This window comes from Seriola dumerili, unplaced genomic scaffold (genome assembly GCF_002260705.1).
Source record: "Seriola dumerili isolate Sdu_G_001 unplaced genomic scaffold, Sdu_1.0 BDQW01000367.1, whole genome shotgun sequence".
In the NCBI taxonomy this organism is placed as follows: domain Eukaryota; kingdom Metazoa; phylum Chordata; class Actinopteri; order Carangiformes; family Carangidae; genus Seriola; species Seriola dumerili.
Genome location: NW_019174622.1, coordinates 1,934,125 through 1,961,233, shown reverse-complemented (window position 1 = coordinate 1,961,233; position 27,109 = coordinate 1,934,125). Strand labels below are relative to the sequence as shown.

At 43.0% G+C, this 27,109-nt stretch overlaps 1 protein-coding gene across 2 annotated transcripts in view; it reads left to right on the top strand.

Annotated features, from left to right (window-relative positions):
- The window catches only part of sgcd (sarcoglycan delta), a 163,031-nt gene that overhangs the window by 95,182 nt on the left and 40,740 nt on the right, over window positions 1–27,109 (top strand). For both annotated transcript variants that reach the window (XM_022760871.1, XM_022760870.1), the window contains exons 3-5: window positions 5,393–5,494; window positions 12,681–12,768; window positions 14,969–15,088. In XM_022760871.1, coding sequence (XP_022616592.1) covers window positions 5,393–5,494; window positions 12,681–12,768; window positions 14,969–15,088 — 310 coding nt within the window. The remainder of the gene's footprint in view (window positions 1–5,392; window positions 5,495–12,680; window positions 12,769–14,968; window positions 15,089–27,109) is intronic.

Sequence of the window (27,109 nt, the reverse complement as noted above, 5' to 3'; positions counted from 1 at the left end):
CATGATTTAGGCAGTTTTCAAAAACCTCAAGAATATTCATTCACAAGTTGGAAATATCATATTAGTCCGTCGCTTAAATTGATTCCCATCATGAATACTGAAAACATGACCACAAACCTGAAGAAACCGATACTGAAGAAAGCCAATCTGTCCAGGACTATGGATGGATGGATGGATGGGTGGATGGATGGATTGGTGGGTGGATGGATGGATGGGTGGATGGGTGGATGGATTGACGGATGGGTGGATGGATTGACGGATGGATGGATGGGTGGATGGAAGCACCTTTGGAGCATGAAATTGCCCATACGATATCAATCCACCAATCAGATTATGATGCACCGTATGCTGTTTACAGTTCCAGCTTCTTTCAAGTGCTGATTAGACCTAAAGTTGCTTCACAAACTTTCTGACCTAATGAAATAGTCGTTGTGTACTTTTACTTTACTCGCCCTAAATGTGAAGTTGTGCCTTGAAAAAAGGTCAGAGCATGAATAAAATATTTAGGAATTATTATTCTCCGAGTGACATAAACACTGTTCCTGCCAGACTTGATGTTCGTCCGGCCAACAGTTGTTGACATGCATTAACTCATTTGACTAAAGGTCAAACATCAGTAGACGCGGCCACTTATGGGTACAAATGTGCATGTTGTGTCTGTATTAGTGACTGAGTGGTGTTATTGAATGTTAGTGTTGTTGTGATGGCTGGCGTCCGAATCATGCCATCATCTGCTATTTGTCATTTTGCTCTGACAGCAAGTTATTTTGAATTTCATGCCACTTGATTCGAAACACCTTGAGGGAATGAAGCGACACAGTAAAAGGGGGTGGATGGAGGGACAGAGGAGGAGAGATAGGTCAGAGGAAAAACAGGCGACAAGAGGGAAAGAGTGAGAGAAATCAAAGGAGGGTTGAAAAATGAGAAAAGACAGAAAGAAAGGAGAATGAGATAAATTTAATCTAAAGCTGACAAACAGGATGATCAGCGAGAGCGACCCAAACAAGGGAGAGGGTTTTAAGAAGATTAAAGACAAAGGGTGAAGAGGAGGAGCAGGAGGAGAGGACAGGGGGAGGGAGAGGTAAGGAGGCACACCTGAGTGTTCAGAGGCCTCCGTCCTGGTAAGAGCTGTCCTGAATTATTCATGGCTGCTCGCCTCGCTTCGCTGTGCCGGCTGCTGCATGATGCTCATTGCAGAGAATAAGAAGAAGAAATTTTGACTAGAGGAGAAAGTGCGAACAGTGTAGATGATTTCTCATCGCAGTTTTGCAGTGATATTGTGACTTTATTAGTTAATGGATTGTGTGCTTGCACCCGCTGCTATTAATTGCCGGATTTCCCTTTTTACCTTTCATTTCATCGAAAAAATAATCACAAAAACATGAAGAACATGATAGACAGTTTTTGTGTGATTTAATGTTACCGATTTTCCTGGAATAAGGATGAAAGAACATAAGTGTTAATAAATGTTCCGATCATTCTCACTAGTCCTGTCATTACTGCTTGTGGCGGCAAGAGACAAACAATCTGCTTCGCTATACTCAGTCCCAGCTGCTGACTCATTCAAACCCAGGCTGTGAGCAAAATCACCCCTCCCCCCATTCACTCACTCATTCACCCATTCACTCCCCCCGTGTTCATCAGTCTCTGTAGTGGGGCTGAAAATTGAGACACTTCTGAATCATCGTCAGTTTGCGTCATCACTGACATGTGTGGAGCGTCGCTGGACACGGTTCTTTTTGTTCTACAGTGAGAACATTTTGCTCAGAATCCAGACACTCAAATAAAAAGGCGATGTAGTGTAGAAGCATGATACAGTAAACAGGTTGTGATTTCGGATGCAGCTCCACAGTCTCCGTTATCACAGTGTGTCTCTGTCCGTGGTGCTGAAACAGCCACGCCAAGTCTCCTCATGTCTCTCTGTGGCCTGGAAACAGTCGAACCAAAACTGTGTCCAAAATCATATATATTTTCATGCCTCATGCCTCGGCAACAGCCAGAGCCGGAGGCAAACCGCCACTCCACTGGCACCAGTGTGGCCGTTAGAGAGACTGCTCTTAAAACTTAAACGTCTCCATTATTGGAATCTTATTATTCCATTATAACACTTGTGCTGCTGTCAGTTATTTTCTTTACGGACAAGAAGAAATTGAAGGCAACATTTGAAGAGTCAACATGAGCTGATTTTGTGAACTTCACTTCTTTGTAAGTGTGTGTTATGACTTATCTCCATGTGTGAAATGGAGAGGCAGAGATACAGACAGAGGCAAAACATTATTTTGGGGCTATTATGCATCCTCAGTGATAATCCACACTGAGATATGAAGTAGCCGGCGGGAGGAATCACTGTATAGAGTGTCTGCGTGAAGAGGGACCACGTGTATCTGATAGGGATCAGTCTGTCTACGAGGGTCTGCGTTTAAGAATATTCTGCTCCATGCAGGGAAACAGACATCTCCTTTCTTACAGACGGTTTTCGTCATAAAAATGTCGGATATTGGCTTTAAGTAACGTCCTCTGACAGGCCTGCTGATTTCCACCCGGGAGAAAATTCACAATCACAACACATCCAGGACTCACCCTCCACCCCACCTTCTCATTGCCACAACAGTGCCAGAATTTTAATATGTTTTACACAGTGGGGGGGCGGAGGCGGGGGGATTACATGGAGGAGGCTTGAAAACCATCCTCAGTTACTTTGGGATTTCAAGGTGTCTTGATCTCCATTTGCTCGTCAGAACCTGGGGGATCAAAAAGACGGCGGGAAAACAACAAAGTCTTTGCGGGAGAAGATCACATAGGCAGATAGCTGGCTTCTCTCTCTCTCTCTCTCTCTCTCTTACTCTTCTATCGCGCTGGTGCCTCTTATCTTTTGAAACAATCCAGCAGGTGATCTCATATAATATATATAATGATCGGATGGAAAGTGAAGCGTCAGCCTCGCCAGTCGTGTCTGAATCAAAGCGGCCCCTGAGCCAGTCTCCTCTCGCTAAATCTCCTCTTATCATCCCCCGTTGATATCTGCTGGTCTGTTGCTGTTCAGCTGTACACACTGAGACAATGGAAGCAGCTGTAACACTGCTGCAATACCTCTGACTGACTGCCAAGTCTTGTTTTTATAAGATGATGTTGGGGGGGGGGGGGGGCAGGGGGGGAGGGGGGTCTTTTTGGTGAAGTAAAGGGAAGCATCTCTGGTTTGCTCTTTACTACAGATTGTCACACAAATGCTCTTTTACAGGCCTCTGGGCTGCTGCAGCACTTCATGTATTTGCCTCAGTTTTTTATGAAATAATATTCATTACCTGCTGTCACCTTAAAATAACTAACTTCATTTACCAAAACACGGCGTGCAAAAGCATTTGGTGCTTCGCTGTGTTTAAATGACCTCGGCCTCCACAGACAGAAACTAAAATGATCCTTCAGGTCCCTTGTCTGGGAAAGTAAACAACACCGAGAACAAAGTGTGGACGAGCTAACTCATGACTTGCTGAAGCTATAAGTTATTTCTACCATAAAGACTCTGAAAATAAAACTCGGGTCATTGAGGTGAATTAACTTCTTCATAACTAGATGATAGAAATCTCCTGCAAATTAAATCACATCACATCTCGAACCACCTCTGCAAAACTATTTGTTTTGTTTCAGCTGAGACGATTACACTGAACAATTAAGCCACAGTCTTGCACAAAGTTCCTCCTCTGATATGGAAACATTGCTCACAGTTTGCAGATACACTGAATATGCAGCATATTGATCAATCTTTAAATTTTTCTACAACATATTCTTTTGTATTTCACGATTTAAAAAAAATTGTTCCTGTTTGTATATGCAACATGTACGCCATGCTTGCTAATGAATCGGTTTGTAATACTAATGCTGAAGTCAAGTATCCACCACCATCACCGCATTAAAAAAGATTAAGAGATTAAGGCGGCTGATTAACGAGGGAGACGGTTTAATGAGTGTAATACGGAGTGTGTTCACAGTTTCTACCTGGTAGCACAGTAACATCTTCCTCACGCCGTCGGATGTGCGTGATTATAAGTTTAATGTTTCCCCCACGCAGCCGACTCGCCACATCGATAAATAACAGGTGTTTGTTATCGACCTGCTGGTGTCAGGAATAAACTGGCAGGTGTTGGACACAGCCAGCGAGTCATGTTCATGGCTGCGCATCATATTGGCAGGAAATACACGAAGCGAGAGTGAAGAGTCTTGGCTTGCCCAGCAGCTCTGCACTGACTCATTCTTCATGTTGATGTTGGTCTTAAAAATAGAACAAAAAAAATCTGGAAAATATAAGTCAAGCTTCACTTAAATTCACCTTCAGTTTGTTCTCCAAACAGCAGGACTTCCTGGGTCTGTTCATGAAGGGGGGGGGGTATAAATACACCAGCAAGCTTTGGGACGCCACTTGCATTTCTACTATGGAAACAGGAAATTAATTGTTACCTAAAATAGTTCAGAAAGATATTGTAATTTAATCGTTATTTATGTAAAAGTGGTATTATACACAGCATTGACAAATATGTAGGTGTTAGAAACCACTCGTTACATAGTTACATAACTTGTGAAATGAAGTGATTAATTAAATAAATAAAAACTCACTCCTGTGCGTCTTTTTTGTTTAACATCTTTTCGTTTTGTTTTTGTTTTTCCAAATGAGTCAAATAAGAAAAGTCCCATGTAGACTTTATCATATGACTTACCCTTTGAAAATAAATACACAGAACTCACATTAGTTGGCACTCAGACTCAAAGTGATGCTGCACTGGTCTGGGAGTCTGGTTTGTGATCTCCGGTGTCGGAGGGCTTTGTAACCCTCTCCCACTTAAGGGTCATTAGTTTGGAACGACACTTAATGTGTTGGACCCTCCATGCAAATGTGCAAACGGAGTGAGAGTGGGTAAAGGGGAGGGTGTAGAGGCCGGATTGGAAATGGGCCAAACTCTCACTGAGCACTTTGTTAGGAACGTCTGTACACCTGCTTAGTCATGCAATTATCCAATCAGCCAATCACGTGGCATCAAACCATTGCAGATCCAGGTCAGGAGCTTCTTAATGTAAAGCATTCCCTGAGATTTTCACACAGTCTCTAGCGTCAGAGGAGAACGGCTGGACTGGTTGTTGCTGAGTTTACCATCTTCTAATGGCTACTTCCAGCAGGATAATGCTCCGTGTCACAAAGCTGAAGTCGTCTCTAAACTGGTTTCATGAACATGACAGTGAGTGCAGAATGTGCAAAGGAAAGTTTCCAACATCTTATTGAAAGATACAAATCCTACGATGGTGTTGGAATCAGTGATTTGTGTTAACCGTATACGGATGGCGATGGTCCCTGAAAAGAGAGGAGAGTATGAACTAATCATGACTGTGTCTTTGTTCCTCGCAGGACGGCATGGGCAACCTCAGAATAACAGAGAAGGGCCTGAAACTGGAGGGGGACTCTGAGTTCCTCCAACCCCTCTATGCCAAAGAAATCCAGTCCAAACCGGTGAGTCACACACGGAAAGACACACTCACAACTACACACCCCTGCTATTTTTTTCATTTGAGACAGACACACATTAGAAAAGAATGTGACCAGCAGAGTTTACACGGCATAACATTTGTGATGTTTCCACTCTGACTCTCGTCAGTTTGTGTTTGGAGTTTAGCATGTTTAGCACGGCTGACGCAGTCTTTGCACTCACAGTTAAAACCAGCATAAGTAATCATCACATTAGCGGTGTGTGAGTGTTATATACAGAAGCAGTGTCATGTAACATTTCCCAAATTAACACAAAACTGTAAATGTGTAAATGACTTCCAAATGTATTTCTTCTTTCTCATGTGCTGATGAGCCACAGCAGCGAAACATAGAGCGAGCTGCGAGACACAGTGTGAATGACGACACTCAGTATGAAGTGAGAGAGTGCAGTGGTGTGAGGAGATGAGTGTCTAATGACTTTGAGTGTGACAGCGTGAATTAGAGTCCTGAAGGCAACATCTTACACCTTGGACAAAAAAAAAAAACCCAGTCCCCATTAAACTACACGAGCTGACACTCTGCCTGTGTTCACAACATGCACTGATTCCATCAAGTGTCTAAATGTTGCTGTAACAAAAGGATTAAATTCAGATTCTGTTGAAGGTAAGGTACTAAACCGAAGTTTTTCACAAGGGTAGCCGAAAATCATCCATCCATTCTCTGCTTCATATTTTGGCTCAGGTTATAGTGTCAGCAGACTGAGCCGAGGAGCCAAAATGTACTATTCTCCATCCCCTCCTCCTGGGGGGATACTGGAGCGTTTCCAGGTCAGATAGGATATGCAGTCTGTCTAGTGTGCTCTGGCTCTGCTATTGTGTCTCCTCGTAGTCGAGTATGTCCAGGAAATCTCCACAGGGTGGCGATTCTTTTGAGCTGTAGTCCAAGCGCCCCACCGTGGTCCAAAGACCAAGCCCAAATACCCGTCCAGTAAAACACTTGTGTCAGCAGTCCTGTTTTTATGGTCATTTCCCAGAGATTGTGACCATAGGTTCAAACAACAATTCAGAGTGTCCAGCCTTCTTGGACTAAGGGCTGGAGAATCTGAATGTGTGGTCATATCACCGGATCAGAGGCCGTATGTCTTGGACAATCGGATGAAAAGACCTGGTGCAGCGTTGGATGAAATGGCGGGGGAGGCTGCCGGACAAGACCTGGTAAACCCAAACATGTGATGAGGGTGGCCTGGGAACGCTGATGGACACCAGCGGTGACGGAGGCTGATAAAGATGAAGGTTGAGGCCTTTGGAGCTTAGTTGGCCCTGGGGGTCTCCTCAAGCGGAAATGAGTTTCCTCTGTAAGGTGGCTGGGCCGTACACAGGGTGAGGAGCTCAGGCATCTGGAGGGAGGTAGGAGTAGAGCTGCTGCTCTTTTGTTCCCCCGAGGTCAGACCCAGAACACGCTGGAGAAACTACATTTCTCCTCTGGCCTGGACTCGACTCAGGATCCCTCAGGAGGAAGTGGAAAACATTGCTGAGGAGATGAACGTCTGGAGTTCCTTGCTTGACTTGCTGCCACCGCGACCCGACTCTGGACAAGCAGCAGAAGATGGATGGATGGCACATTTTTGGAGGATGAAATTGCCCAGAAAATATCAATCTACCACTGAGATTATGACGTACAGTATCAAAAATCAAAACAGTTCATCCTCTCAGGAGCGTGACTATGCCCATCAAGTTAAAAAGGGGGTATTATGGAAATCAAAAACTATCTGGTCTTTGGAAAGATTTTGCAGTTACAGTGTGACAAATGTCAAGGCATGAATAAAATATTTAGAAATCATCACAACTAGAAATGTCATAACATTGCAAGACAAAACAAGAGGAACGTATCATTTCATGTGAAAACATCTCATCAGGATGAATAAAACACAGCTCTGCTGCGACTTGCCAAGCTGTGTTGTATGGTGTCGTGTCATACAGAGACGAGATGAAACGGGAGGAGACGATTCTGTCATGCCATTATGTGTCATGTTGTATCATAACCAGACTTGTTGTGCCATGTAATTTCATGTCACGTCTTATCATAACAAGACAAGAAAACACAACATCATGACAAACACCATATAGCCCCAACGGTGCACCTGTTTCAGACCAGATGGTCTCAGTGGGGGAAGCAAAACGAACACAACAGCCAACAGCCTTGGCAGCGTTATTAACGTGCCATCTCCAGCGTGCCGCTCGGAGCCACAACTTCAGCATCAGTTTTCTCGCAGGGAATCGTTGGGGTTTACCGATCCTGCTGCAGAGTGTGTCTGAGGTCTCCCGGTGGGTCCTGTTTACACATTAACATTCTGAGGAGCTTCCCGCCTTCCTTCTAACAACTACAGGAGGAGGATCCAAGCCTTGGAGATGTCAGAGAAACGGAGAGATGGGCACGATAAAGTGATAGGCGCTCTCTCCCCCTCTGTCTCTTCAACTCTTGCAGTAATAATGGCTGTGTGCAGGTAGTGGACGGATAGCTTGATAATGCAAGAGAGCAGCGTGCTTTATCTCTGCTGTCTAGGACCTTACGCAAGCTGAGAGGGAGGATGAGGGATGGGGATGGGAGCGCAGAGAGCGAGGTGGCGAGGAGAGCGCAGTGAGGATGGGGGGATGGAGATGAGGGATGAGAGCGGAGGAGAAGAAGTCAGTAATAGAGACAGAAACAGAAAGACAGATGGAGGAGGACTGAATTAGAATGAGAGAGATAGGAAGCCAGCGAGCGTATTTTGACAGGCGGTGACGCGCAGGAGGCGGCCAAGTTCAGCACCGACTCAAACAAGCACAACATGTTCGCAGTGTGATATTATGGCACGGTAAAATATTCATATTAAAATGAAGTGCCCGTCTCACCACGTGGCGAAGAGACAGCTATGGATGACAGCAGATCTGTGGCGCCACGTTTAGACAGGTTGTGTTTTGGTGCGAGCCAATTCATGATCATCGATTATCAACAAAATAAAAATACAGAATAATAATGCTAGGATGTTGAGCACACTGCAGATGGCTGCAGGCTGTTTTATTCATCTTTGCTCATGAAATAGAAATGATTTCTCCTACTACTGTAAAAGCTAAATATTTGCCTGAAAATACTGGTTGAGAGATGTAGAATGGACGTGAATACCAAAAAGACTAAAAGAATAGAAAAATGAAAAGGCAAGAGGAGAGACAAGATACAAAACAGTCGAGCAGAGGGAGATATAAACACAAGAGGACAGAAACAGGATAGATGGCTGGTAGCTTTAGCAGACAGGGTGAGAGGAATAGTAATGCAGAGGAGAGGGTGATGGGATTGGAAGTGGTCAGTCCAGCAGAGGAGAGACAGACGGAACAAAATGAATAAATTAAACGGAGGAAAACCCTGCTGCGCTGCAGTTATCCCTCTGTTGAAGTTCCATCCAGTGTAAAGGTCTGTGTCCATGTGTAGTGTGATTATAGATCAGCTCTAGCTTCTATATTAATACTGTGAAAGTATCAAAGCCTCAGTCCACAGAGAAATGCACACAGCCTGTATTCAGAAACTGAGCCTTAAAACCAGCCGTCAGGACTTCTGGAACTTTGTGATGTCACAACAAAGCAGTCACCAAGCCCCGCCCACCTGGACCCACCATCCAAACCTTGCAGGATTTGGTTTCTCTGAGTGTTTTTTACTTGAAATCTGCTTTATTTTTATTGGATCACTCAGAAAACAATCAGCCAATCAGAGGAGAGGCTCAGAGCCTCCTCTTTACCCAGTGCCCTTTAACAAAATGAGCCCGGACACTAAGCTATAGATATATTTTGATTAGACCAGGCTGGATTCTCTGAGAGAGCCGATGTTCTGCTGCTGACAATTGGTCCTTTGGCTCAGCTTACTGAGGTTTAATTCAAACAGGGAGGGTTCTGAGCGTTTGGAGCAGCTCTGCCTCCAATGAATATTTCTATAACCAACTCCGATCCTCACGTCTTGTCTCCCCGTCTCCCCTCTAACTCCCCTCTCTCGTTTTTTTTCCCTTTCCCTGCTCCTCTCTGTGTGAGAGGCCTCCTGCCGAGAGTAATATGGTCTGCTGCATTAGTGAGGAAGAGGCAGACGGGATCAGAAGCGCCACACAGCAACAAACTAAACGCATGTACTGTACACAAACAGCCCCAGAGGAGACCTGCAGCATCCTCTCTGAGGCGTTTCCAGAAACTGTGGCAGGATAAACAGCGTGAGCAGAGATGGAACGATAGCGAGGCTGCTGTGAAATGTATTCACGCTTTACTCCGTGGTTGTGGTGGTGGGTTTGAAGCTCAAGTCTGATGCTGCGGAGAACAACAACACGTCACAGTTACACAAGCCGAGTAGCATCACATTACCAGCCCCCTGTCTACCCAGCATGCCTCTCATCGAGCTCGGAGCCCGGCTAATTTCAGCAGTTTTAAGTACAGTTGAATCAGCGAGGCCATATTATACTACAGCGGATACACTCAGGTGTCAGTTTATTAGGAACAACCTGCTCAAACTAATGCAGTCCTGCAGTGAATCTTCCTACATGAAGGTTATAGTGAAACTGTTTTAGAGAGGTGCTGATTCAACTGTAGAGGCTGTAGTTTCAGCTGCTGTTGAGTTGTATTGTGTTGCACTGACAGCTGTTTCTGTTTCTGTTGTTTTGTCTACTTCATTTACATCAGTGAGGATGGGAGGGGTAAACGACAGGGGCAAATAACTTCTCTGTATAATTCAATACATTTCAACAACATCCTCCAAAACGATCATAAAGCTGAATCAGGGCCAGAAACAGTGTCTGTGTAACACTGTACATCAAGTTATATGTCATGTGAACAATGTGTCGTGGTTATTTTTCTTGGTGTGGACAATGTTGGTCCAACACTTGACTGTTGACTCTAAGTACAGCTGCTGCTCTTTAATGTGAAAAGGAGACAGATTAAGTGTTTACTTCTTTATCGACAGATGAGCTTCCATGTTTTTCACGGATACAACCTGAATTCAGTAAAAAAAAAAAAAAAAACACACACACCTCCGCTTCCTCTGTATGATTGATTTAACCACAGCTGCAGGTAATAAGAGCTAATGAGAGCGCAGTGTGTCATTTGTTTACATTGTTAGAGCTACAATTAACTGGGACATGCCATGAGGCTGTAATGTGCCACGATGCAGACGGCTACGTTCAAGACAAAGCTTAGCAAACACATAATTGCAACATCACTGCAAAAACAAGTGAAACAAAAAGAGAGACTCCAGTTTTTAACAATGACCCTTTCTGAAATATGAGTCGGGCTTGTTTTCTGATGCAGCAGTGCGCCGTCGAGCCGCCGCTCGTCCGTCAGCTCTCGTTGCCTACAGCAGTGCTGAGCTTCCACAGAGCCTCGGCTTGTCTGAGCGCCTGGTCACTTATTTTCTTCTCATCTATCTGCTGTGTTTTCAGCAGCTTTCCACTTAACACTCTTTTTTTATTTGCTGGCCCTAAAGTGGAGCTTTATCAGAAAAGTGCTTCACTGTAGTGTTAAGGAAGTTTTAGTTGGATCCCAGTTGGGTGGCTTTCAGCAACTCTGTTACTCAACGGCACTCGAAAAAGCTGGGCCCTCTCTGTAATTGTGCACTGGTGTGAGACACAGTCTGCTCGGAATAAATGTCGGAAAATTTCTCTTCCATGTAACACATGACCAGTAGTTGGTCTGTGTGGCAGGAAAATGAACGGCCATATTGGTTGTAAAAAAAAAAAAAAATTAAAAAATTCTTGCATAAACTCTGAGCCTCAAATGACGCCAAAGTTCATGTTGATGTGATTGTCGTCACGGCAACACCTTTCATGTATCTGCTCCCGTCGAACTTCCTGTTAGTTGTACATTCAGCTCACAGCACATTGTTATTGTAATAACTTCTTGCTTGTATATCATACATTTGCTGTATTTACTGTGGGAACTTCAATAAGTTTTGCAAGAGCCATAATGTTATCAGTAATATACACACAAGGCATATCCCTCCTCGGCTGCGAGCGCAGCACAATGGTCAGGCCGTTATCTCTAATTAAGAAGTTGACTGAGGCATGAAGATTAGTCGGGCACAGAAAGAGCTGAGTGTCCGACGTGATGAGCATTTCAGATTGGTGCGGGGGCTCTCTGGAAAATGGGAGTTATCAAACAGAGCGGGAGGCTGAAGCCTCTGCACTCGGACAGTTATTGTGTGTGTTTGAGTGTGAAGTCGTACATTCGTATGCAGGTTTCTCTGTGTTTATGTGCTCTTCTGCTTCTGTGCTGGTTCAGCTGATAAGCCCAGCCCCCAAGTCAACACAGGAGCCAATCAGGTGATGAGTCTGCTGTTGACCAGAAAGACCAAAAAGGACGGTTGCGGCATGAGTTCCTGTCCTGGTTTCTTTTGACCTACAGACTAAACAACAACAAACAAAGGAGCTTTTCTATTTGCCAGTAATATGTTTCTGCAGTTCCGCAGGCTGCAGTTTCAGGACTTTCAGGACTGCAGTCCTTTTTCTAGGACCCTGACTAAGTTTTTCGCCACAGTGCCACGTAGAGAGTTGGTTAGTGTTGCTCGATGTGCATGTTTAGAACAAACTGGGTTCCCGGTGTGGTGGCAGAAAGAAAACTAGGGTCCTAGAAATGTGGACCTGAAAGTCTTGAAGCTGCAGCCTCCAGGTCTGCAGCAACACGCTACTCTGTTGTCTACAATAACGCATCGTCATGAAGTCGCCATCTTGTCTTCTAGCGTTCATGTGTGGAACACGGCTACGTCCGCAGGTCTCCGGGTTGTAGTTTGTAGAGAAGTGTGTGTATTTAAGTAACTTTTCAAACTTTTCCGAAGTGTAACCAGGTCGTCTTAGTCGCCTGAATGTATCAAGACTTGAACCACAGAGGCGGCAGATCAGGAACTGTCATGAGCCGATAACAGTGCTTTTGAAGACACACTGTGCTGGTCAAGGTTAAGGTTAAAGTCAGGTTTAGGTTACAGTTAGACATTTTGTCAGTGAGGTTACTCGAGGGCAGCGCAGCCCTTATAGACACAATATAGAAGTTTATTCTGTATGTGCACATTTGTTTCGTCTTCAACAGACAAGTACAGTCTTCATCAGTACTTTCACTTATTCTTAAAATAAATAAATAAATAAAAAAACTTGAAAAGTTTAATGACCATTGCACCACAGACTAAATGAATAACCCCGCCCATCTCCCCACAGGGCCGACCGCTGTTCCTGCAGTCGTCCAGAAACGTCTCCGTCAACATCATGGGCAGCAACAACCAGCTGCTCACACAACTCGTCACAGGTAAGAAGGAACACAAGCTGCTTTCATGTACTTTATTAATGTTTTCTTTTTGATATAACACATTTCTCAAAAACGAAACATCAAACCAAAAATCTAACAACACTGACGACATCAGCTGCAACAGATGCACAGCATGCAGGATTTTTATGTTCCATTAGTCAGTGAAGAGATTTTATTGCCACTTACCTTTTTTTTTTTAAAGTATGATGAGGCTTTGAAGGTTTATTGGAACCATTGATTTTCTATTTACAGATTGTTTTATTTGAATAGTTATTTTAGGTCTGATGAGGTAAAAGTCTTCAGAACTTCACGTTGAAACAAAGATTAAAGGAAGGTAATAGGAAATAATCATAACCCATGTGGCATATTTGTTATTTCCAATCATTTTAGTCATTTTGCAACTCCTGAGATTCATGTCAGAACCCAGACTCTGCTCTAACTGTCAGAAGTCGTTACCTCATTTCCTGGATTAAACATTAGTACGTCATAAATTCTTCTTTAACTGTTGCAGTAGTGGCCTCAATCGCTCCACCGTAACTCTGCCGTCACACTTCCTTCTTTACATTCCCCCATTTTCCACCTGTCACACTGTAATAGAGACGGCCCGTCTTTGGTGAATTGGAAATCACTTTGTGCAAACATGCACAGGAAGTGTCTCTCACGTTAAACAGTGTGCTGACATTTGCCTTCTGGGTCCAAAGAGGAGGAGGAGGAGGAGGAGGAGGAGGACGGAGCTTTCTCAGATCTCAGATGCGATGACTAAACGGCTGTTGGTGTTGGGAGGAACTTCACATCGCAGATGCAGAGTGACAGAATCAATTGCGCGTGTGTCAATCAGACACCCCCGGCGCTGAGTGTTTTCTGCCGCCGCGTGAGACAAAGCAATTTGAGTTGGAGGGAGTTGTCTACATTTTCTTGCTTCGTCTTTGTCGAGACACCGTTCACAGTTTTGGCAGCTTCAGCCTCAAGTTTCCTGCAGACTTTCAGTGAAATATACACTCACTTCATGATGGAAACCTCTTTCACCAGCAGGCCACATCTGGACGATATAGTTTCACAAACCACTCAAAAGTTGTTGTTTTTTTGCTGTGGCAGCTTTCTGGATGCAGTCAGACTTTAGTGAAATTAAAGCAGGTACATAAACTGTCACAGTGCTGATGTTTCCAAGAGACTGGCAGAGCTGAAACTGCACATCCTCCACACGTCAATATACTGTAAACTCACAGTTCTGTTACACAGTGAATTAGTTGCACTAATATAACTTTAAGATAAAGAGGAGTGGAGTTTATTCTGATGGATAACCTCAGGATACTTTCATTTCTCATCAAATGTTTATACTTAAAGGAAGTAACATGATGTAACGTATAACTAAAACATGCAAAAACACCCAGTCTGGTCCTTACACCACCTCAACCTTCAAATGAACATTAAACATCACTCTGCAGAATTAAAAGACGGCTCTTTTTCTTTCAGCTTATTTCCAACTGAAACCAACAGAATCACTGTGAGAATTTTTTTTTGGTATATTCAACCACATTTTGGTATATTCAACCACATTTGGTGTATTGGTGGCGTTAGCTGGCTAACGTCGGTGCAGTAAGCCATGCCAGTGAGCCAGCATGCACAATACCAGGACCCTGGATCTGGCTCGCCCTGAATGGAGCCCAGTTGTCCTTACTTCCTGCTGTGACACCAAAGTGTCTGCTGTTAAAAGGGTCTTTACATCAGGTGGTTACGTGCAGTGTGAGAAGGGGGTCACTCGTAGAGTTACCACTTGACTCTGCATCGTTCAATGTCGCTGCTCTCTCTCTCTCTCTCTCTCTCTCTCTCTCTAACCCTAACTCTCGTTTTCATCGTTTCATCATCTTATTCCTGTTTAAAGTTCAAAGTCTGTGGTACGTCACGCTGTACTATAATACAATGACACATCAAACCTGCTCTCTGGTTCATTACTTCACTTGTTTATTTAGGTAACACTTATCATCATCTTTGACGGTTGTGACACCTGAACAGAACAGACAGTATGAGAAAATGAAAGTATCTTATTGCTAAAGTCAGCAGGTCCTGCAGAACTCCTTGCATGTCTTCCACTCGGCTGCATTTTAAATTTTCAAATACTGGAGTAATTCAGTAAGAAATCGTCTCCGGCTCAGAGTCGCTCCTCTTTGATGTCTCCTCTCTTTCTGTGTGTTCGGTTTAGGATCCAGTGGATTTAAAGCACGAGGCAAGATGTTTGAAGTCAAATCCACCTCTGGGAAGCTCCTTTTCTCCGCCGACGAGCAGGAAGTGGTGGTGGGCGCCGAGAGGCTCAGAGTGATGGGTGAGTGACCGGTTGCAGTCCGGAAAGTCTGACTGCTTGTCAGGAATCAACATGTGAAATCAAAGTGGGCTCTGATGATCAGAGGATGTTTGTTTCTCCAAAGCTACACACACCTGTTGTTGTGACTTTGTTGTCGTGGTTGTTTGTGATGTTGGCAACAAGGATCTTTTAGATGCTTTGTGTAGTGAAGTGAAAAGGTCAAACCTTAACTTTGTCTCTTTAAAACCTCAAAACATCTAAACTGGCAGGTTTATTTAGCTGTCTAAACATCATTAATATAAAAACTATAATAATTTCTAGCCCTCCTAGTTTTATCCCTAAAATAATGGATGGTCTCGTCGGTCAAATCATCCATTATAAACCCAGGTGTCACTGGACCAGGCTCCGGATCTCTGAGCATCTGATTCGCTCTTGTTTTTTTACAGCTGAGAAACATTGCAAAGCCCCGCCCACCTGGACCCACCATCCAAACCTTGCAGGATTTGGTTTCTCTGAGTGTTTTTACCTGAAATCTGCTATATTTTTATTAGATCACTCAGTCAGCCAATCAGAAGAGAGGCTCAGAGCCTCCTCTCTTCTGATTGGCTCACCGACCTGTTGTTACTAGAGCTCCAGAGAGAAGCCTGAGAGAGGAGATGTAAAACTACACTGAGATGAACCACAGATATATCTTCTTATGGATCAACACTTCAAAATAAAACACAGGACGTGTAGAATATGAGACCTTCAAAGTTGAAGGAGACCTTTGAGGTTGTGGCTTCTAAACTTTCTCCCATGGGATTTAGGATCTGTAGACACCTTTAAAAAGCAGCTCGAGAACTACTTGTTTAGATTTTCCTTTGCGTAGTTTTTATTCTGGTTTATTTCTTTTACTGCGCTGTGTCTTTTTTATCTCCTGTGTGAAGCACTTTGTAACTGTCTCTGCTCTTCGAAAGGTGATGAATAAATATAGTTCTTACTTTTTTTTTCCTTCCTTCAGGAAAGTGTAATTTAATTATGACTCATTTTACCAACTGGAATTTGTTACTTTACCCATTCCAATAGAAACTGTGCACACTGCACACACACTGCACACACACTGCGAGTGAGCTGATGTGATGTGTCAACCTGACATAGAATAAATGCAAAGTAGAAGAATGTAATGCTTATATTAGCATTATAAGCAGGCAGTAGTGAAGGGAGCAGGGCTCAGATCTGTGCTGGTAGTACTTGTGTTTGATAGGAGTAAGATGACAACTAGCAAGAGAGGATGAAGAGGATTTTTCAGAGGGAGAGAGAGAGAATTCAGGCTCGGTAAAGTGTGTGATGGTGGAGAGCTCATGTTTGCCAACAGGACTGAGCAGGGAGAAGGTGACATGTAGTCCTTAGACAAATGAGTTTTGTGCTCATGACAGGAGATAAGAAGTGACAGAGCTGTTCTGACTGCAGCAGCCGGTCGGTCTCCGAGTGACGCCGCCGCCGCAGAGACAGATGATTTCCTGTGAGGGCGGCTCTGCGTGAACAGAGGGGACGGTGACGGCAAAATTCGCTCACTATGAAAAAGTCAAATACAAGCGTGAACAGAGCATCTGGATACAATAACAAAACCAATCCTGTAGCAACTGAGATTATAAAATTTTGAGGCAAAGTCTGATGGGAAATGTAGTCTGCTCACAGGAAGTGACAGATTTAAGCCTAAAGGTCCTGTATTTTACACTTGTCCTGTGTAAACACTCAGAGAAACCAAATCCTGCAAGGTTTGGATGGTGGGTCCAGGTGGGCGGGGCTTGGTGACTGCTTTGTTGTGACATCACAAAGTTCCAGAAGTCCTGACGGCTGGTTTTAAGGCTCAGTTTCTGAATACAGGCTGTGTGCATTTCTCTGTGGACTGAGGAATATTTTCACTGATTACTCAGTAAGATGCAGTGGATACACATGTCATGACATGTTAGGAGGTCTGGCACCATATACAATCTTTTACAGTCTTTTGCTGTTTCCTTTGTTATGACGTAAATAAGATGATAGTGTATTTTGACCCACAGAGGAGGCTCAGAGCCTCCTCTCTTCTGATTGGCTCACAGACCTGTTGTTACTAGAGCTCCAGAGAGAAGCCTGAGAGAGGAGATGTAAAACTACACTGAGATGGTTTTTGGTTCTTAAAACCACAAATATATCTTCTTATCGATCAACGCTTTAAATAAAACACAGAAGAAGAAGAAAATATGGAGCTTTAAGCCTCTTTATTCAGGCTTTATGGTGTTTACCTGTAAATATTCAAACCCAAGACTGTGTTTTTATGTCTCCATCAGATGGGATTGTTCTAGAGGTTTTATTCATTATTTAAACACATGGGTTTGTAACCTCTGACCCATCAGGAGGTCAGGAGCCATTTTTTCCAACTAGTGAGCCCTTGAACAGTTTGTTGTATAAAATATTGGCTTGAATCGGGCCAGCAGGATGAGTGTAAGTAAATATGGCTGCAGCGCGAGACCTTGACTGCCGTTATAAAAACACTTCTCCATGTTAATTAGGTTTAAAGAAATCTGCTGACCGTGCTCAACATGGACAGATTTAATCATCACTTGTTCCTTATATTTTGTACGTACACTCATACGGCAGGATAATTAGGAGGAAGGGAACTAAAATAACTTGCAGTGAGCATAATTAAGACGTGAAATATTACAGAAGCTGCTCGATATTAAGCACCAGTCTACTAACACTAAAGTTCTCGTCTTTGATTCACAGTTCATTCCCTTTTTAATTTTATCAGTTCTCTTACATCCTTTTCCTTCATTTCCCTTCCTCTCTATATATTTTTTTTTTATTTCTTTCATTTTCTTTCCTCCCTCACACTTAAAACGTCTTTTCTTTCTCCCGTTCCTGTTTCCTTTCTACCATCAGTCACCATTATGTCCCCATCTGCCTTCATTCACCATCACTCATCCACCCGCCCACCCATTCATCAGTCCATCCATTCAATTTCGTTAATAGATAAACAGATATCTGAAGTGTCTCCCTCTTGATTGGGCCGTACATTTTCCACATTAGAGCTCCCTTGGGTGCCCAGTCTCTCTCGACCTCTCTCTCTCTCTCTCTCTCTCTGACGTTCTCCCGCACACACCTTTCACAGCCCTCTGTGTCAGCAATTACTCTTCATCCTCGTCGACATTCATTTACATCCTTTCCAGCCTCACCGAATCAGAGTTCATTACTGTCACCCACCTCAGCAAAGTGCTCCTCTTACCAGGGGGAGACACAGATGGCGGGGGGGGGGGGTAAGGAGTAGTGTTGTGTGTTGTTTAAAACAGTGGTTCTCACACTTTTTCACGCTAAGGACTCCTTACTGACACAAATTAAAGTTGCATACAAATACACAAATAAAACTTTTGTACAAAATGCAACGCTGCTAAAGCTAAAAGGATCCAACAGAAAGAGTTTATAAAATTTAATTCAAGTTACAACATATTTATTGGACTTTGCGATGCTGTTTTTTTTAGCTGTTTGATTCTGACTGACAGCAGCTTTGACTGTTCCAATTCTTCTTTTAATTACTTTATACATTTAATAACAATCCAAAAGCCGATCATATATATACAGGTTGTGCCCTCTGGATACAGACGTGACAGAAGGGAGGAAAAGAAGAAGAACAAGTTAGCCTAGTTGTGGCGACTAACAACAGTAAGACGCCACTGGGAGTAGGTGTGGGGGAGAGAGTCAGAGAGGAAACACAGAGGGAGAGAGCAGCCAGTGATTTGCCAATTACTCCATTTATCTCCACAGCCGTTTGATGAGGCCGCTCAGGGCTACGAGGCTAATCAAACACCTTGGCAACCGCTGCCTCAGCAGACACAGGCAGCGCTACGAGTTCCCACAAGACTTAAAGTTTCTGTGTGTAGCACCTGAGTGTGTGTACTCATGTCTCTCACTGTTTTTAATGTTGTGTTTTTTTTTTTTCTTTGTATTATCTCTGAAACACTGCTGCAGGTTTTAGTCAGATCCCTGAATGTCACCACAGGCTCCAGAACAATAAGCTGTTCTTTAACAAAATGAGTCAAAGTTCCCAAGTTCCTCACAGGGGAACCTGCACAATGACTTAACTTTACACAAGCACAAGCCTGAGTACAACTCAGTCTAAACTAAGTTAGTAAATCAAAGGATACGCTGAAAGGTCGAGGAAGCTTCCCAACATTTAATGCCAGCTTTGAATGCTTCGATGGAAATGATCCGGTCAGCCGTGGATATGTGCCATGTTTCTGTGTGCATTATCTAAAAGGCTTTTCCTTAAGTGTGGATAAATGAAAACACAGGCAGAGGCTGCCTTCATTTAAATGTATCGGGCATTTGAAATGTACACACACGTGTCATCGGTGGCCCCTCCCCTTCCGCTAGGTAATCAAGATGGCGACTGTCGAGGTGTGAGAAGCGTCCATCGTTTCACTCTCTACCTTTAGACCGTTTTGAGTTCATCCTTCTGCGTACTTAACCTGTGCATGTTGCTGTACTTGTCAGTGACAGTGAACTTGTGCTCTCAAAATAGCAAGTGCGTGTGTGGAAATGCGCAATTTGAGACACGGCGTGAGTCTACAATTGACAGATAAGCCACCCTGTGTGGCTGTGGGAGTAATGGCCGTTCTCGTTGCACAAAAACATGCACAGCTTCTCTCCTGGAGAGCAGGTCGCTGACGGGATTTTGACGCCGGAGACGAGAGTTTGCATCCTGTAACATGAACTTTAACCATGACCAAACCTTAACCATAGAGGTGACAGGTTGGACACCGCTGCATATGAACTGCTGTAGGGATTCAGCGCTTCTGCTCTTACAGTCACACAAAAGATTTTTCTTTCAAGTACAAAAGATTTGAGTCAAATATCTGCTCTGTGCACATGATCCTGTTTGTCCAACACACACACACACACACACACACGAGTGAAACAACAGCTGTTAAAGAGCTGATCAGACCTGAGGACGAGCCGCCGCCTCCTCCCTCGTCCCTTTGACGTATGAAGGGTCTGTGCTGGCTTATAAAGCTGCCACATGTCATTACCAAACCCATCTCTCCTTCCCCACCAATAAAATACATAATTATACCCTGCATATAACTTTAATTGGCCCAACTGAGGTCATTGGAAATCCATGATACTGCTATCATTGGCTTCATTATGGGCTTCTACAGCTATTTACAGTCCAGTCAGACAGGCTTACTGGCTCCCAGCAGACAGACGGTAAATGAGAACACAAACAGAGGGAATATGATGATAGGCCGGGTCAAATCACATTTAAAAAAATGATTTTTTGTGGTTTGCTTCAACCCATTTTTTGGCTGCAGATACGTTTGTCACATGGGAGAACGCGCAAAGAGCCGTAACACACAGACAATCAGAGAAATGTCACATCCAATTTAGTCTTGTTTTTAAGCAGCATTGCTCATGGGTATTTTATCTCTAGCTAAAAAAAAAAACAAAAAAAAACAACTAATTCTTACAGACTGGAAAACAGCGGATTGTTTCCAGAAATAGTTCCATGAATTCATTTTTGAATACCTTCGATCCACACGGGATAAACACGGCCGTGACCGATGAGCCGCGGGCCGAACCGCGGCATGAGAATGTTTTTGAAAAGCCATCAACCAAACTATGTGGAATTTTTATGCGTATTTAAGTTTATCGCATTTCACATTTGTTCCACTGTCGGTTGACATGATGCAGCGGACGCTTGAAGACTTTGGCCCGACAAGATTTACTGTTAACATCCAGTGTTTCCTCTAGGATTTTTTTCAGCAGTGGGGTCAGCAGTGCAGTCAGCAGTTAATACATAATGACGTGTAGATATTAGCTTAATGCTGTCAATTAGTTTACCCAAGTTAGCGTCACTGAGTTGGCTAATAAGTCTACCTTTACTCCGGTAGTTCGCTGCCTTATTCCTCACGACTACACTTCTCTGACTCTCACCTGGTGCCTGACGTGATGTCACTTTCAAGGCCGCGCTCTCGCGAGTAATTAACTCCAGTAGGATCCCCCAACCACCCCACTCCCTCCCTCCCCTCTCCTCCCCTCCCCCCGCTGTTGCGCTCAGAAATTTGAAGGCGTGGCGGCCACTGCTAAATGAATGTAGAGGAAACACTGACATCTAACCATCACCGTGTGTTTAATTTGTGAAGGAGTACCTGACGTGCCGTGTTCTGTCTACAGCACTGCATTTATTTTAAGCCTTTATTTGAACAGGAAGTCTCATTGAGATCAGGATCTGTACAAAAAAATAGACATATATACACTTCATACTGTACATAGACACACAGATAATACATTATACATTTTCACATTTAAGAAAAGCATGTGTTAGTAAATACATTAGTACAAGCTTTTAAAATGTTCCAGTGAAAACAGGAGACGAGCTACAGCTAAAGCTAAAATGTCCTGGGACATGACGTTGTAAGTGTTTTATTTAAATGTAACCAGGCAGTTTCTTGCAGCGCGGCCTTATAAATAAAGAACATACAGTTTGCCTGTCTATGTGATATAATGTAGATACAGACCCTGTAAGCTGGGAACCCTTATAACACATAGCATTAATCCGTTTTCTGCCTGATAATAGTCGGTGATAACATAAATTAATTTAGTTTAAAGCATAAAGAATATTATAGAAAAAGCATTAAATAATTATTTGTTTTGATTAGACTTGGTCCTACTAGTGTTCTTCATGCTGTACGCCATTTAATACAAATTACATGTACTATTCATTAACTGCACAATGTTAGCAATTCATTTATTGACTACATGTATACTTCTCTGGGTGCCATTAAACTTACTTGTTAGCTACAACATTATAATTGTCAGAGTTAAATTACTTTTGTGAAGTAATATAATCATTTATTTTTTTATTTTATATAATAATCTGTAATTGCATCTGCGTTCCCAGGCAGCCGCAGCATCGTTTTGACAAAAAGAACTTGGAGCTCAAGAGACGAGTTGGAAGTAATATGTAAATGAGAAGCTAATAATAGTAGTGAACAGTTTTTGAACCTATCCATCCAGAATCTTGAGGCAATTTTTTTAATCCTTCATGAGGAATTGTATCCAGAGATTCTCACTCTGTGCTGCTGCGGGTGTGAGTTAAATAAAAAGCCTGCTGCTGTGGCAGAGGTTTGTAAGTCACTGGGTCAGCTGATATTCCCTCAGCATATTTTCCCGTGAGCTGCAACCCGCTCAGACCAGCCGTCGAATCAAACTCCGCTTCCAAAATAAGCACTGCTCACCCATGCGATGCGTTCATGCTGTTTTTTCCCCCCTTTGGAGCGCAGGAGGAAACTGCAGAGCAGCCGACTGTACTGATAAATACAGTACACAGCTTATAGCAGAGAGCGGGCAAGGCCAGAGGTATTTAAACTTTTACAGGCAGAGAGCCCAGAGGGAGAGACGCAGGAGTCACCTTGGTGCTCAGGATCAGAGTCGTGTTAACACCTCTGCTCTGGAGAGAAGCAGCAGCAGCAGGAGGAAGGCAGGTGGTGACTAATGCAACATATGATGTTTTTTTAATGAACATAACTGGGCTGATAAGGTTAGTTACTTATAGTCGCTCTGCAGGGACTTACATGCGTCTGAAATCAGGCGACTACATTTCAAAGTCCAATTTGTTCTCTCTGCTTTGGATCTTCCATTCACCTGAACTGTGAGGAGAAGAATCCTCCAGTGATCAAACCACGTCCGACAGCGGGAGCAGAAAGACACGAGTGTAAAATAGTGATTTAAACGTCGCTCATTAATCCTTCGGCTGTCCGACAATATAAACAGGAATTAGTGTGTTCATCTGAAACGTTAAAACGCCCATAATTTACACTTTCCCTGTGTTTTATTTTTATGTTTTTGTGTCATGCAATTCTTCTTTTCTGTCACACACAAGTACATTTACCCACAGACTCACTTTGTCTTCATTATAAACACAACTTGTAATTTCCAAGGGCCGCGCAAAATAACAGCAACAACCTGCCGATGTTTTACTTTGTTGTAATTGTAATTAAACTCCTTTCATTGCCCTCAATTATGTCCCATTGACTCCGTTAAGTCTGGGCTCATTCCAGAGGAATTTGGCCCCTGATAATCGTACAGAACAGACTGCAGGGGGAGGAAGTGAGCAGAGGGGTGGAGGAGGAGAAAGGTGAGGAGAGAGGAAGGTAATTGGAAGAGTCTTCACCCCCTCCCTCCTCTGTCTGAGATGTGCTATCAGCAGCCAGTCTGCTTTGACGCACTCACTAAGTAATTACCACTCCACATTACGGTGCTCGCTCTCTTTCATATTCTGCAGAGGCAAATCAAGGATGACTGTGTGATCACAGAGCAGCATTGTGAAAAAGGAAGATTTTCATTTTTCTTTCTTGTCTACTTCTTCAAATATGAATCATTTTTACTGGAGACGCTTCGTCTTCTCCGTCAGACTGAGATCAGAGTCACGGCGGCTCTTTGGTGAGAATCACAATCAACGATAAATCCATGTTCATACTTCGTCTCATTTACAACCTCAAAACACATTTAGCTCCGGGATGTAACACATGTAGAGATCAAAATACTTACTAAGAAACTGAGTTTGATTTGATTTGTTATTTTTTATTTGATCTGAATTTCCTCAATTTATTTTTTTTTTTCAAATGCTGAGTCATAAATACCCCAAAGGATTATCTAGTGAGGAGTGACAAGTTCTTACCCGATTATAAGGAATTTATTTCTCTAAAATGATGCTGCTGAGTTTTTGTTTGCCTGGTTTTCCTGGGTCAGCACCTTCACTCTGAGTTTAGCATTTTCAGTAACAAAGTGTGGGAGCATGTTATTAAAATCGACCATTACCTCATTATCCTTTTTAACTTAATGTACACTGTACCTCGGCATGTGACAAATAAGACTTTGAACTGCTGTTTAGTGGCAGCATCGCTTCTACCAGAAACATGAAATGCAATACTTATGTTTTATTATTGTAGTATGAAACATAAAATACAACAATATAATTATATTATTAAAAAATAATATATCTACATAGTTTGCATATATTAATGATATCAAACATTGTGATACTGTATTTATTTTATACTTGAAAATAAAACAATATAATGATATATTATTTAAAAAAAACTGATAATTGATAATTGAAGTATGGGGGGTGGAAATGATACTTTAGAAAGTATTACGTTTAATTGTGGTACGAACAAATCATGTCTAAGTTTTAACTTCACGATTGGAACAAAATGAAATCAAACTCAGTTCCTCCCCCTCTGTTGTACAGGTAGTTAGTTTAGTCCTAATGTTTTGTTTCACAGTTGATCACTATAGGGCTGGTGACTGACCTTTGACCTGATAATCCAGTCTTTAATTAAGTCTTTAAGTCTTTAATGGTTTCCCACCTTTAATCTGCCGTACTCCCAGCATCACTCTTCGTTTTACTTTCTCACGATGAAAACACAAAAAAAAAAAAAACGGAAGAAAACTGCATCAAATTAAGAAGCTGTGGGGTCAGAAACCGTGAACCGCCAGGGCAAATCATTTTTGAGCTCAACTCATTCACTGGTTGTGAACATCACAGATGGAGTCCGACACCTGAATTTGTGCGATCACTGGGGTCATGACCCCCCCACCCCCCCACCCCCCATAGCTAAATCTAACAAGAACTCAGTGAATAAAAAAAGGACTTCATATAAACACATTCATCCTTCAGGGAGACAGACGGCTAAACTTCAGGAAATTAATTGGAAAGTTTAGAAAAACATCAGACAAACAGAACTCTCTCTCAGACGCGCTCTTCCTCTACAGTTGAACTCTGGGATTACTTTAACTGCACCTTTTGACCTCATCTTTCTTCTCCTCCCGGCTCTGATTTATTCTCTGTCATTACTGAAACGGCTCCGACCTTCAGCCGCTGTGAGTAAAAGCTCTTCCACTGCTTTCCACCAGACTCTTGATCACAGGGTCACGACTGAGAAGGTGCTCGGAGATCAGCCGCCCTCTGCCAGTCGCTCCAGGAGGTCTGACCCGCCCTGCCTCCACTGTTTTGTAATGAGAGTCAATTTTTTATTTTTATTTTGATGTTTTCCTCTCCAGCTGCTCACAGAGAGCTGGTATTATTCTGCGTCCGTCTTCATCCTGTGGATCCTCAGAAGCCCGGAGCTGCTGCCTGTAGCTTGCAACAGCCTTTTGGCTCCAGGGTCAGCTCGGATGTTATGAAGCCTCTATTGAAATATTTGCCCTTGGGAGAGGTGCCTTTTCTCAGAGCTGCCTGCGAGGACTTTTTAAAGCATTTCCCTTTTTTTTTCTTTTTTTTTTTTATGTGCTGGACCATTTTTCATTGAAGACAGACGCGAGAGATGGAACAAAAAAGAGAAAGTGATTACATGCTGCAAAGATCGCAGGACAATTCTGAACCCAGGAAGTGTAATCAAGCCAATTGAGCCCACTGAGAAAACTGCCATTTTTTCCCTGAATTGAGCTTCCCAGGAGCAATCCTCCCAGGCTGTGCGCTGGAAAAGGTTCCATTCTGCCCTGACTCTCAACGGCAAAACATGGATCATATTTTCAAAGTAAAGAAAATCTATCTATCTATCTATCTATCTATCTGTCTGTTTGTCTGTCCGTCTGTCTGTCTAAAGGAATTTTTGATCAACCAATAAAATGGAAACCCAACTATAAAACGAGCTTGTAATAACTGGCAGGGCTTTATTATTGCACAGTTGCAATCCTAATGTCCAGTGGAACCGTAGGCTAATAATTACCAAGGTGCCTGTCCAATCAGAGTTCATCACCATGATGTAATAAATAATCTGCCAGAAACAAAACAAGTACCAAGTCTAAACATTTTTTTATTTTTTTATTCCAGATGTTCACGTTGGTAGAATTGTCAAAATATAAATATAAAGAACATGAAAACCTTACTTACCTACCAATACTTTCAGGGGTTCACATGCTCATTCACTGTGAGCAATATTTAAAAAATGATAACGGCTCTAGGAAGCGCTGTAAAACATCTCTCTAATATTTGGTTTTCAATGCTAACAGAGGTTTCTTATGACTTGGGGATCCATAACGAGTTTTGAGTGGCAGCTCTGAGGCTGAAACTTTCAAACTCGTCACAGCGGAGACATATTTTTAGAACTTCATGCAATAAAACCCTCTCCTGTGTCACGGCTAATAAAAAGTTAGGTTTTTTTTTTTGTTTTTTTTTTATGATTTTCAACAGCAATAAATCCCTATTTTTAACACGAGTATCTGACAGTACCAATGTTGACATAGGTGTCTATGGCAACATGACGTGATCAGGCTTATATCATAGAAGGATTGTGCAGCAACAAGGTGCGTTAAAGGACACAGACATGGAAAATATCTAGAATCTGATGGAGCTGCCTGGGTGATCTTCATCTCTGCACTTCCCTCCCCGACAGCTTCAGCTTCAGACCCAGTCTTTTATTCCCAGCTCTCCTTCCTCCAGAGTGGACACAGTGAAGCCGTAATAAGACCATTAAAGACACTCCAGAGTTACAGCGTGATGGGAGCGAGGGGTTGGGGGTGTGTGTGTGTGTGTGTGTGGGGGGGGGCATCTCAGCAGAGAATTTATTCAAGGCGAGGCGGAGGCAGTCTACATTTCATGGTTTTATCTGGAGTGAATGGGAAATGTGTTTGGGCGCGAGCAGCCATTGGATTCCTGTCAGCTGACCACGTTAAGGAGATGATGAAGAGTCCATTAAACCCCAATGGCTGCAGCTACGACTGACCTGTGTGTGTGTGTGTGTGTGTGTGTGTGTGTGTGTGTGTTTGTTTGTGTGTGATGTACCTGCTCATCTCCGCTGCACTGGACTTTAAGCAGACTAATAAAACGAGCAACCTGAGCAGACACTTGTAAAACGCAGTGATAATCTATGTGAGTTTTGAAGATGGACTGCAGGCTGAATGCTGAATGCTGCTAACTTTTGTTTTCTTTTTTCGTTCTTGACCTTGACGATAAATGTTACCAAAAAAAAATCTACGACACACTTTCGTAGATTTCTTCTGAACACACCCAGAGCTTTCAAC